Raw genomic sequence first — 13,630 nt, forward strand, 5'->3', positions numbered from 1 at the left:
AACAGAATTTCAGCCATGGCACACACAGTCATGTCTTAAGTACATTGGTGTTGTTTTCACACCCTGTGAATGCTATTCTGCAAGTGAAAATAATGCTCACTGATCCAGTCACAAGCTTTACTGTTAAAAGCACAGTACAAATATACATTTCACAAAAGCAAAAGCACCATCCACATATAGACATAATTTAAACAATGAAATAATAGGATTTAAAGCTGATTGTCATACAAAGTGTATGGAATAAGAACAAAAATATTCAAACTACATTTTCCAGAGTAAAAGTCATTTTTTAAGGGATCAGCAGCATATATTGTAAACCCCAGTTGTTTACAATATATATTAATGACTTGGATGAGGGAATTAAATGCAGCATCTCCAAGTTTGCAGATGACACCAAGCTGGGCGGCAGTGTTAGCAGTGAGGAGGATGCTAAGAGGATGCAGGGTGACTTGGATAGGTTGGATGAGTGGGCAAATTCATGGCAGATGCAATTTAATATGGATAAATGTGAAGTTATCCACTTTGGTGGCAAAAATAGGAAAACAGATTATTATCTGAATGGTGGCCGATTAGGAAAAGGGGAGGTTCAACGAGACCTGGGTGTCATTATACACCAGTCATTGAAAGTGGACGTGCAGGTACAGCAGGAGGTAAAAAAGGCGAATGGTATGCCGGCATTCATGCAAGAAGATTCGAGTACAGGAGCAGGGAGGTACTACTGCAGTTGTACAAGGCCTTGGTGAGACCACACCTGGAGTATTGTGTGCAGTTTTGGTCCCCTAATCCGAGGAAAGACATCCTTGCCATAGAGGGAGTACAAAGAAGGTTCACCAGATTGATTCCTGGGATGGCAGGACTTTCATATGAAGAAAGACTGGATGAACTGGGCTTGTACTCGTTGGAATTTAGAAGATTGAGGGGGGGATCTGATTGAAACATATAAAATCCTAAAGGGATTGGACAGGCTAGATGCAGGAAGATTGTTCCCGATGTTGGGGAAGTCCAGAACGAGGGGTCACGGTTTGAGGATAAAGGCGAAGCCTTTTAGGGCTGAGATTAGGAGAAACTTCTTCACACAGAGAGTGGTGAATCTGTGGAATTCCCTGCCACAGGAAACAGTTGAGGCCAGTTCATTGGCTATATTTAAGAGGGAGTTAGATATGGCCCTTGTGGCTAGGGGGATCAGAGGGTATGGAGGGAAGGCTGGTGCAGGGTTCTGAGTTGGATGATCAGCCATGATCATAATAAATGGCGGTGCAGGCTCGAAGGGCTGAATGGCCTACTCCTGCACCTATTTTCTATGTTTCTATAATGCATGGACATTGCAACAGTATTAATATAATTAATTCACTTGGGGATAGAACATCATTTTGCCTACACCTGCAGCTTTGCCAATCAAAATATTTCACACCTACGACATCATTAACATGGTAATTCTGTATGTTTAAGCATAGTAATAAATTTTAACAATCAAAATGTACAAAAACAAACTTAAATTAAGATTACAATACATGCTTCTCGTTAGCTCCACAGGGAATAGAAATGCATGAAAATACAAATTTTAGGGCAATGTGGGAAAAAATTTTTGCAGATGAAGGGCTCAACCACTTTCAAAACAAGTTGACTTTTATTCTATGGATCAGAGATCTGTTGAACCAGTACAATTGGCTTGTGTCATTTGTTTTAGTGCCTTACACGAGCATCTTCCCATCCTACATTATCAAAGACCAACTGCAGATACTTCCATTTGTTACTTCCTCACATCCCTCAAAGTTATGATCATTAGAAGTGAAACCAAAGATGCATTGAAAGAAACTCTAATCAGCTGTGATTTGAATAGAATTTGTTTTCAAATGTGCAAGAAACGCACTGAAAGTATTTGCAAAGAACAAGAAGGCATTCAATGAACTGCAGCACACTACTGTCAGGAACAAAACACAGACTTGAACAAAAGCAACCAGGCCAAAAAGTCACATGCTATGAGCTGGCACTTTCCAGAGAGCAGCATATAAACTCCCATGAGATCACCCTTGAATATTTCACAAGCACTATCTACAATACAAAAAAAAGTTAACTTGCACACCTTTCTTAACCACACTTCCTTTCAAAGCTCATTACAGCCACTTTATGACTATCAAAGGTCCACATAATAGTGTCATTATAACCAGATATTCTGCTCTCTATCATATTAGTAGAACTGTTTCAAACTACCACACTGTTTTTCAAATATTATTTTTCCATCTAATTCAGAGATAGACCAGCCAGTTGAGTGGTGTCACAACAAACTTGCAATCAACATCAGTAAAATGAGGGAACACACACCAGTCTTCATAGGGAGATGAGAAGTAGAGAGACAGTGAGCAATTTCAAGTTGTTGGGTGTTAGGATCTCTGAGGACCTAACCCGGACTCAACATATGGGTGCAGCTATAAAGAAAGCAAGACAGCAGTTATATTTCATTAGGAGTTTGAGGAGATTTCATATGTCACCTGAAACATCCACAAATTTCTACAGACGTACTGTGCAGAGCATTCTAACTGGCTACATTACCATCTGGTATAGGGGTGGGGGGGGGGGGCCACTGCACAGGATTGAAGAAAGCTCCAGAGAGTTGTAAAATTAATCAGCTCCATCACGGCACTAGCCTTCGTAGCATCCAGGACATCTTCCCGGAGCGATGCCTCAAAAAGGTGGCACTCATCGTTAAGGTACGCCATCACCTTGGTCATGCCCTGTTCTCATTGTTACCATCAGGAAGGAGGTACAGGAGCACACTCAATGATTCATGAACAGCTTCTTCCCTCTGAAATCCGATTCCTGAATGGCCATTAATTTTTTTGCACTACTTATTTAATTTACCTATTTCATACGAATATATAGTTCACAGTACTTTTTCTCTATATTATCATGTATTGCACTGTACTGCTGCCGCAAAGTTAACAAATTTACGCCAGTGATATTAAACTGAGATCAATATAACATTTATCAGAATCCTTCCTTCTCCAATATATTAAGCAGTACCATATTAAAATGCAGACTTACAATAATTATTTACATTTCTGCAAATAAACTTTATCTCATTACCTAGAAAGTGAGACCAAGAAAGCTACCAGTAAAACCAGATTGATTTGAATATTTTAAGTCACTGTTTGAAATGATTGCAGTAATTACTCATTAGTCATCAAGGCAGAACATTCCAGAAAGTAGAAAACAAGTGAAAATTCAAACTGAAATAGAAAATAACTTTGGCAATGACTTCACTTCCTGGGTCAACGGTCACTTTACTTTTTAAAAAAAAGGTACCGATTTCAGTAATATGAAACAGATTATTCACAGCAAATTAGTTTCAGCCTTTACTTGATGTCCTGTGTTGTGCCTTTTTACGTTTAACCAAGGACTGATTTTCATGATCGTTTCCCACTAAGTATCACCCTCTCAGTCACAAAAGATTCCTTTAAACTCCTCTGGTCTTTCCAAGAACCCGAATGAAACGTTTGCCTTTTGTAAGAAAAAATACAAATTAGTTAAGGAATTTACTTCTGCATGTCCTAAATTGACTGCTACTTCCTTGATTTATTTTCAGGAACACTAGGTGGCGTTTCGGTGAAGTTGCAAAGACAGACAGTTGCCAGATTCTGCCCCAACTAAATAGTGGCACAAATTATAATTCATTTCCAAAAATAGAAAATAAAAAGGTCTTTCCATACAAAATTCGTATCAAAAAATGTCAACTTCACAGATAAAATGGTGCACTTGAGTCATAGATACAATACAAACAGACCCCTTGGTCCAAAGTTTCCATCGAACTCAATATATAAATTTGCTGATGACACCACAATTGTAGGCGGTATCTCAGGTAATGATGAGTTTGAGTACAGAGAGGAAATTAAGAACCTGGTGGCATGGTGCAAAGACAATACCTATCCCTGAACGTCAGCAAGATGAAGGAATTGGTTGTTGACTTCAGAAGGAGTAGCGGACCGCACGACCCAATTTACATCAGTGATGCGCAAGTGGAACAGGTCAAAAGCTTTTAAGTTCCTTGGGGTCAATATCACAAATGACCTGACTTAGTCCAACCAGGCACAGTCCACTGCCAAGAAGGCCCACCAGCACCTTTACTTCCTGAGAAAGCTAAAGAAATTCGGCCTGTCCCCTAAAACCCTCACTAATTTTTATAGATGCACCGTAGAAAGCATTCTTCTAGGGTGCATCACAACCTTGTATGGAAGTTGTCCTGTCCAAGACCAGAAGAAGCTGCAGAAGATCATGAACACAGCCCAGCACATCACACAAACCAATCTTCCATCCTTGGAACAACATACATCAAAGTTGCTGGTGAACGCAGCAGGCCAAGCAGCATCTATAGGAAGAGGCGCAGTCGACGTTTCAGGCCGAGACCCTTCGTCAGGACCTTCCATCCTTGGACTCACTTTGTCGGAGCAGTGCTGCCAGGATAATCAAGGACACGACCCACCCAGCCAACAGACTTTTCATCCCTCTTCCCTGCGGGAGAAGGCTCAGGAGCTTGAAGACTCATATGACCAGATTTGGGAACAGCTTCTTTCCAACTGTGATAAGACTGCTGAACGGATCCTGACCCGGATCTGGGCCGTACCCTCCAAATATCTGGACCTGCCCCTTGGTTTTTTTGCACTACCTTACTTTCCCTTTTCTATTTTCTATTTATGATTTATAATTTAAATTTTTAATATTTACTATCGATTTGTACTCCAGGAAGCGCGAAGCGCAGAATCAAATATCGCTGTGATGATTGTACGCCCTAGTATCAATTGTTTGGCGACAATAAAGTAAACTCCAGCCATCAGAATCAGGTTTAATATCACCGGCATGTCATGAAATTTGTTGTCTTTATAGCAGCAATACAATGCAATACATAATAATAGTAAAAAACATGAATTATAGTAAATATATATATTAATTAAACAGTTGAATTAAATAAGTAGTGCAAACATAGAACTAAAGAAGAAGTAAGGTAGTATTCTTGGGTTCAATGACCATTCAGAAATCAGATGACAGAGGGGAAGAAGCTGTTCCTGAATCACTGAGTATGTGCTTTCAGGCTCCTGTACCTCCTTCTTGATGGTAACAATGAAAACCAGGTATGACCTGGGTGATGGGAGTCCTTAATGATGACCCATTTACACCAGTCCTACAATAATCTTTTGTTCTTTTTAAATCCTCACCACATCCTCAACAACTCCCACCAGAAGTGACCACTCACCCATACATAGAGAAAATTTGGACTGGTTAATTAAACTGCCAACTTCAAAACAATGTGCTGCTGGTCTCCCCAGTCATTGCTGCAGGAGCAACTATCCCTTGCTATGGGAGAGAGGGAGAGAGGGAGAGAGGGAGAGAGGGAGAGAGGGAGAGAGGGAGAGAGGGAGAGAGGGAGAGAGGGAGAGAGGGAGAGAGGGAGAGAGGGAGAGAGGGAGAGAGGGAGAGAGGGAGAGAGGGAGAGAGGGAGAGAGGGAGAGAGGGAGAGAGGGAGAGAGGGAGATGTCAAAGTGTTGGGATTGACAGTAGTTTTTGATGGACTCTATATCATGTCTCTTTGGGGGCTTTGCTATTTGCACGGTGGGTGGGAGGGTTGATGCTTTTGCTTCTGCTTGTGCCTGGGGGGAGGAACGGCTTTCGGGTTCTAATGTTTTCTGTCATTCAGTCTGGTTTTCCCCCCGTTCCCTATCTGTGAAGCGTAAGAATGTATACTGTATACATTCTCTGATATTAAATTGAACCATTAAACCTGAATATCTTCGGAAAGTTGGTGAAAACCTGAGCACCCAAAGAAAATTCACCAGTCACAGGAAGTACATGCAAATTTCACACAGACAGTACCCAAGGTCAAAACTGAACCCAAATTTCTATCGCCGCAAAGCAACAACCCTACTAACTGAACCACTATATCTATTCATGGTCTTTAGCACGGATGAAAATTAATTGAAATCATGTGAAAATGTAATAAATTTACATGAAACCAATCCAAATTATCCAAACTTTTAACTCTGCTGAAAATATAAACATACATGCAAATTTCATGCTTTAAGTTGATTGTAGTTACAACTAAGGAAGGTAGTTTTATATTTTAAAAACATTTAAAGTTATAGCAAACAGACTCCACAAATGCTGCTACTTCAATTATTTTCGAAATCATAAAATAATTGAGGTGTTACAGCATAAAGTTGAGTTTGTGTCTGCTAAAAACAAAATTAAACAAAATCTGGGGATCCAAAGGAACACACACAAAATGCTGAAGCAACTCAGCAGGTCAGGCAGCATCTACAGAAATGAATTGATGGTCGATGTTTCAGGCCGAACCCTTCTTCAAAACTGAGAAGGGAAGGGTGAAATGCCAAAATAAAAAAGTGGGGGGAAGGGAAGGAGATAGGTGAAGCTAGGTGGGTGGGAAAGGTCAAGGGCTTGAGAAGAAAGAATCTAATAAAGGAGAGTGGACAATAGGAGAAAGGGAAGGAGGACGGGACCCGGGGAAGTAATAGGCAGGTGAGAAGTAAAAGGTCAGAATGGGGAGTAGAGGAGGTGGCAGGGAATTTATTTACCAGTAAATACATTTTCCGAATTTTTATTCATTCAAGGGATGTGGATTTTGCAAGCTGAGTCATCGTTTATTTTCGCCATCCCTAATTGTCCTTCAGAAGGGGTGATGAGCTTCCTTCTTGAACTGCTGTAGTTCTTGAGGTGTAGGTAAATCAACTAGAAAGGTTTCAGCTCGATAGGCCAACTATACTTTTTTTCCATAGATGCTGCCTGGCCTGCTGAGTTCCTCCAGCATTTTGTGTGTGCTGCTAGTAATTTTTCTATGAGATTTCCAATTTGCTTCCCACTCCCTTTCCCTCCCTCAATCCGGGCAAAGTAGGGGATGAAATACTGGCAAATAGTCAACTAAACAGTCATATGTACCAAGGTACAGTGAAAATAATTTGGTTTTGCGTGTCATCCATCCATCCATCCATACTGATCATTTCACAACATCGGTATATCGAGGTAACGCAAGGTAAGGACAACAACGTAATCCAAAATATAATGTTACAAATAAAGTGTTGTGCAGTTAGACAATAAAGTGCAATGCTATGATCAGGCAGACTGTGTGACTGAGTCCATCGTATTGTACAAGAGGCCACTAACAGCGCGATGTAAACTGTCCTTCAGCCTTTCAATTTTTCGGCGAGATAGAAAAGTTGAGATGTGCCAGCATGCGTGGAAAGAGAAACGTTAACATTTTCGGTCAGTAGCTTTTCAACGGAAATTTAGTACTGTGTTATTTTTTAAGTTTTAAATAAAGTACTTTGGCAAGTAGTTTGTCTCGTTTGGCAGCTAGCGCATGCGCAGACCAAAGAAAGAGGACACTTTGTGGCAGCAGGGCCGGTCGCGCTTGCGCAGTGTACGAGAGCTCACTATATGGCAAGCGAGCGGACGCTATTGGGCAGCGACTCAGGCCCGGCTCGTGTTACCCGGGAACGAAGGCGCTTGCTACAAGGGCTCGGTGCGGACCGGCCCGACTCACTGCCAGCAATCGGCTGTCCAGCAGGCTTGCTCTTCCGACACCTATCCGGCGGTGCTTTCGTCTGGGGAAAGGTTTACTCACCGGCAGTCTGGGGAGAATCTCGGCCGAACAGCGGTGACAGAAATAGCGAGGCTGTGAGGAAGCCTCCGCCATACTCACGTAAGTCGGCCAGAGTGACGTACGATACGGGTGCCCAGGCGTGACAAAATATTACCTCATACGCCAATTGTGACGTGCCTTAAATCTATCAATCACTGGCTCTTTCTACAAAGTGTGTCTTTTTCTGCATTGTGTCTGCCTTTCGCTGCTATTGTAATTTAGTCCATCTGGCGTGTCCTGTACTTGGTGTATGAGTTTTCATTTCGAAAATAATGCTGGTCATGCGGCATTTGGGGAAGAAAAATCAGAAATAGTGTTGCTAAGTGACTAACTGTTCTGTGGAACTGAGATGGGGAAAACAATGAAGTCTGAATATGCAGAAACGAAAGTTGAAATTACCGGAAACATTTGACAAGTGAGACAACATTTTTTCGTGGGAAGTCGACCATGCAAATCAACCAGGAAAGTTCAGACATCACAGAGAGAATCTGCAGATGCTGAAAATCCAAGCAACACACACAAAATGCTGGGGGAACTCAGCAGACCAGGAGCATCTATGGAAAAAAGTACAGTTGACGTTTTGGGCCGAAACCCCTAGAGGGAAGAAAAAGGCCTACCGAAAGGGTCTCGGCCTGAAATGTCGACTGTACTTTTTTGCATAGATGCTGCCTGACCTACCAAGTTCCTCCAGCAGTTTGTGTTTGAAGTTGCAAAGAATGGGGGGAGGGGAGAAGGGGGCAGGAGGAAGAGAGAGAACGAAGGGGTTGTCTAAGGTGGGTTGGAGATCAAAAGAGTGCCATGGCGGTAGAGCCAGATGAGATGGATTGAATTCAAGTTGGAGGAGGAGAGAACAACAGAGAATTGTAAAGGCACGAGTGAATAACAGCTTTCACGCAGGCTGTCAAATGGGTTTTCTGGACAGCTGCCTAAAGTGCTGACCAGGAAGCGAGCCTTACGTCAAGTGGACCAGAAACAGTTTCCACAGATTGTTCTGTAAACTCTGCTTCTGATGAAACAGTTGTCGGTGGAGAGACTGCAGATGCTGGAATGTGGAGGAATGAAGCAGATCAAGCAGTATTTGTGGGAGGAAAGGGATTGTTGATATTTCGGGTTCAAACCTTGTATCAGAACATAATTGTCCACTATTCTATCAGCCTTTCAGAATGTCTGTTTTATTTTCCTGATCGGCTGATAGTTCCCAATGTTTACTCCGTTTGGAAAGATGGTTGCTGCTTCACATCAGCGGCGGAAAGGATGAACAACTTCAAGTTCCTAGGCCTTAACATCTGAGAGGATCCATCCTGGGACCAACGCATTGATGTAATCATGAAGAATGCCTGCCAGTGGCTCTACTTCGTTAGGGGTTGGAGGAGACATGGTATGTCATCAAAGACTTTTGTAAACTCCTATGGATGTACTGTGGAGAGGGCACCGACTGGGGCCTCCATAGCAGTTGATGACACAACCAATGTGCAAGATTGAAAGTGGCTGCAAAAGAGGGTTGTAGACTCAACCAGCTCCGCCACGGCACAACCCTCCCCACCACCTTCAAAAGGTGGTGCCTCGAGAACACAGCGCCCATCATTAAAAACCCTTGCCACCCAGGTTGTGCCCTAAAGGGAGGGGGGTAGAAGATGGCTGCGCGAAGGCAGTGCGCGGCCACTTCGGAGATAATATCTCTTATCTGTCAAGTAGGGTACCGTGCACAATTCTGATTTCATGGAGACAGATGTGAGAGCACGGAGGAACATCTGGAGAACTTCTGAAATGCCCGCTTCGCTGCTGCTGCTACTGTGTGGTAAATGGAATCTCGGAGCAGAAGGCCCCGAGATCCTCGGCTTTGCTTGTTTCAGCGGCTGGGGCGAGGTTGAAGGCGCTCGGGAGGCTGTAGCGGAGAGGCTGGTCGGAAGCTCGAAGTTTTCAGACAGATGGACTCAGTGTCAGCTGTGGTTGGCTGCTTCCAATGTATCGGCAAGTTGACGGTGCCTGGCAGGGAGTTTCTCCCTTTTGCCGCCTGCTATCGAGGACTCGGGAGTCGATCGACTTGGGACTTTGAGACTTTTTTTTACTGTGCCCATGGTCTGTTCTTCATCAAATTATGATATTGCTTTGCACTGTATCTATATGTTATAATTATGTGGTTCTGTCAGTGTTAGTCTTTGGTTTGTCCTGTTTTCTGTGATATCACTCCAGAGAAACATTGTATCATTTCTTAATGCATGTATGCATTTCTAAATGACAGTAAAAGAGGACTGAGTGTTCTTATAATCTAATCATAATCATTACTCACATCAGCGAGGAGGCACGGGTCCCTGTAGACCCGCATTCAGGAACAGATTCTTCCCCTCTACCATCAGATTTCTGAACAGTCTATGAACACTATCTCACTTTTTCTCCTCTATGCTCTTTATTTGTTGTAACCTGTAGTAATTTTTATCCCTTGTACTGCTGCTGGAAAACAACAGATATTGCCACCTATGTCAGTGATAATTAGGCAGCTTGGGTCAGATGGCGCTGCTACCATGGCCGTATCACTAACTAGCTGATTCTGATTCTGAAATCAGCCTCCTAATTTAGGACCTTAACTTGAGACCCTTAACTTTCATAACTACCTTGCTTAGCCCCCTGCTGTACTCACTTTACACTTAAGACTGTGTGGCTAAGCACAGCTCTAATGCCATATTCACATTGGCTGACCACACCACTGTCATTGGTGGTGACGAATCTGCGCATAGGAGGGAGATTGAAAATCCGGCTGAGTGGTGCCAGAGCAAATACCTCTCACTCAGTGTCAGCAAGACCAATATTGACTACAAGAGAAGGAAACCCAGAGGTCCATGAGCCAGTCCTCAGAGGCAGAGAGGGTCAGCAACTTTAAATTCCTCAGCATCATCATTTCAGAGAATCTATCCTGGGTCCAGCATGTAAGTACCACTACAAAGAAGGCACAACAGAGCCTCTTCTTCCTTTAGGGGTTTGAGAAGATTCAGCATATCATCTAAAACTTTGACAAACTTCTATAGATGTGTGGTGGAGGGTATGCTGACTAGTTGCATCACATCCTGGAATGGAAACATGAATGACCATGAACAGATAAGCCCACAAAAAGTAGTGGATACAACCCAGTCCCTCAAGGGTAAAGCCCTCCCCTCCATCGAGCACATCCACAAGGAGCACTGTCCTACTACTGGACAATATTACTGGCTTACTTAGGTGGATCAGGTATTTTCAAATAGAATGTTTGAAGTAAACTCCTGAAGCTAATAAAGCCGAATTCAATTAAAATAATACTAAACAGATCTTAAAGAAACTGTTCAAAATTTAGTCAGTCAAGAGATTGATAGGTTTTGATTGGTGAGGGGGTTAAGGGTTTTGGGGAGAAGGTGGGACAATGGCATTAATAAAATTAGCTATGATTGACTGATATACTTGATTAGATTCAACTTTATTGTCATTGTGCCGAGTACAGATACAAAGCCAATGAAATGCATTTAGCATCTGACCAGAAATGTAAAGAATAGTGTTATTTACAAAATAACTGCGAATAAAAAAGGTGCTATAACACACAAATATAAAAGTACTGAGACAGTACAATACGGGTGCAGTACTGCTTAGCGCTGTGACGAGAGGTTCTGCAGTGTCACAGCCTCAGGGAAGAAGCTCTTCCTGTGCTTGCTGGTGCGGGAGCAGAGGGTCCTGTAGTGCCTACCGGATGGGAGGAGAGTAAAAGGTCCACGGTTAGGGTGAGATGCATCCTTGATAATGCTTTTCGCCTGCCCAGGCAGCGTTTATGGTAGATGTTTTCAATGGTGGGCAATTGGGTGCCCAGTTTTCACCAGTTTTGCAGTCCGATACGGGACAATTGCCATACCACACTGAGATGCCGTTGGTGAGTATGCTCTCAATGGTACAGCGGTAAAAGTCCATCAGTATCCTGGGACAGAGGTGAGCTTTCTTGATGCTCCGCAGGAAATAAAGGCACTGTTGCGCCTCTTTGATTAGGATGGAGGAGTTCAGGCACCAGGTGAAATCCTCGGAAATGTGGACACCAAGGAATTTGAAGCTTGATACACGCTCCACTACAATTCCGTTGATGTGAGTGTGACTCCTGGCAGGCCTGAAGTCCACAATAATCTCCTTGGTCTTCTGGGTGTTAAGGGCCAGGTTGTTGTCGGCACACCACGCAGCTAAGTGCTGGACCTCATCCCTGTAGGCCATCTCATCATCCCCTCAGATCAGACCAACCACCGTGGTGTCATCTGCGAACTTGATTATGGCGTTAGAACCATGTACAGGAACGCAGTCATAGGTGAAAAGTGAGTACAGAAGAGAGCTCAGCACACAGCCTTGAGGCACACCGGTGTTCAGGATGAGAGTGGAGGAAGAGAGGTTGTCTAACTTAACTGATTGGGGTCTGTTAGTCAGAAAGTCCAAGGTCCAATTGCAGAGGGATGAGCTGATACCAAGCTGGCAAAGTTTGGTGATCAGCTTGGAGGGGATCGCAGTATTGATTGCTGAACTAAAGTCAATGAACAGCATTCTGACGTAAGAGTTGGGGCTGTCCAGGTGGGTCAGGGCAGAGTGAAGTGTCATGGAGATGGTGTCCTCTGTTGACCTGTTGGTGCAATAGGCAAATTGATGGGGGTCCAGGGTAGAGGGCGGACAGGATTTCAGATGTGATAGAACCAGTCTCTCAAAGCACTTTGCAATGATGGGGGTGAGTGCAACTGGACAGAAGTCATTCAGGCCTGTGGCAGTGGAATGCTTCGACACTGGCACGATGGTGGCGATCTTGAAGCTTGTGGGGACAACTGTCTGGGCTGATTGGCCTAATTTGCCCCTATATCTTATGGTCTTATATGCTTTGCACTCATTTCAAATGTAAATCAATGAGTGTAAAACACATGTATGTATAAACCAACACCTCTAGATACAACAAAATTCAATTTATTTTACAAAACTAGTAATATTTTTCCATATGTTTGAGCTGAGACCATCTTCCTCAGCTTAAACACATTTGACACCATTACTTTCTGAAAAGGCTGAAGAGAGGACTATGCATATTGCTACTCACGATCTTCTACATGTGTGCAGTTGAAAGCATCCAAGCATGCTGCTCAGGAAGGCTCTACAACAGATAGCCAAAACAGCCAAGGCATCTCTGACACCAGCCTACCTGCATCAAGGACATGTACACTGAAAGGTGCTGGTAAAGGCCAGCAGTATCATGAAAGATCCCACCCACCCTGCACATGGATTGTTTTGTTTCACTCCCGTCAGGTGAAAATAAACTGGTGGGGGCCAGGGAACTTAAAATCATTGAAAAAATTCAAAGCGTGAGAAGTGTCACGAACATAGGTGGGAAGGGCTTGAACAAGGGGGGGATAAGACAGTGTCGAGGTATGCAGAAATGAGTTTGGTGGGCCAGGAGCAAGCTGAGACAATGGGTCTACCTGGACAGGCAGGTTTGTGAATCTTGGGTAGGAGGTAGAAATGGGAAGTGCGGGGTGTGGGACACAGCTTTATTTTCACCATGAATGTCCAGTCCCTATATCCTCCATCCCCCACCAGGAAGGTCTCGAAGCTCTCCGCTTTGTTTGGATTCCAGACCTAACCAGTTCCCCTTTACCACCACTCTCCTCTGTCTAGCGGAATTAGTCCTTACTCCTAATAATTTCTCCTTTGGCTCCTCCCACTTCCTCCAAACTAAAGGTGTAGCCATGGGCACCTGTATGGATCCCAGCTATGCCTGCCTTTTTGTTGGCTTTGTGGAACAATCCATATTCCAAGCCTATTCTGGCATCTGTCCCTCACTTTTCCTTGGCTACATCGACGACTGCATAGGCGCTGCTTCCTGCACGCATGCAGAGCTCGTTGACTTCATTAACTTTGCCTCCAACTTTCACCCTGCCCTCAAGTTTACCTGGTCCATTTCCGAAACCTCCCTCCCCTTTCTTGTTCTTTCTGTGTCTTTCTCTGGAGACA

General features: G+C 43.6%; 1 protein-coding gene across 1 annotated transcript in view; it reads right to left on the bottom strand.

The window, feature by feature from the left end:
• Positions 1–7,729, bottom strand: part of rnf126 (ring finger protein 126) — a 69,917-nt gene extending 62,188 nt beyond the window's left edge. Inside the window, exon 1 of the mRNA XM_063032160.1 lies at positions 7,628–7,729. Within this exon, the coding sequence (XP_062888230.1) occupies positions 7,628–7,699 (72 nt within the window). The 5' untranslated portion in view covers positions 7,700–7,729. The remainder of the gene's footprint in view (positions 1–7,627) is intronic.
• Positions 7,730–13,630: the final 5,901 nt, after the last annotated feature.

The sequence above is a fragment of the Mobula hypostoma genome, chromosome 24 (assembly GCF_963921235.1).
Source record: "Mobula hypostoma chromosome 24, sMobHyp1.1, whole genome shotgun sequence".
NCBI lineage: Eukaryota > Metazoa > Chordata > Chondrichthyes > Myliobatiformes > Myliobatidae > Mobula > Mobula hypostoma.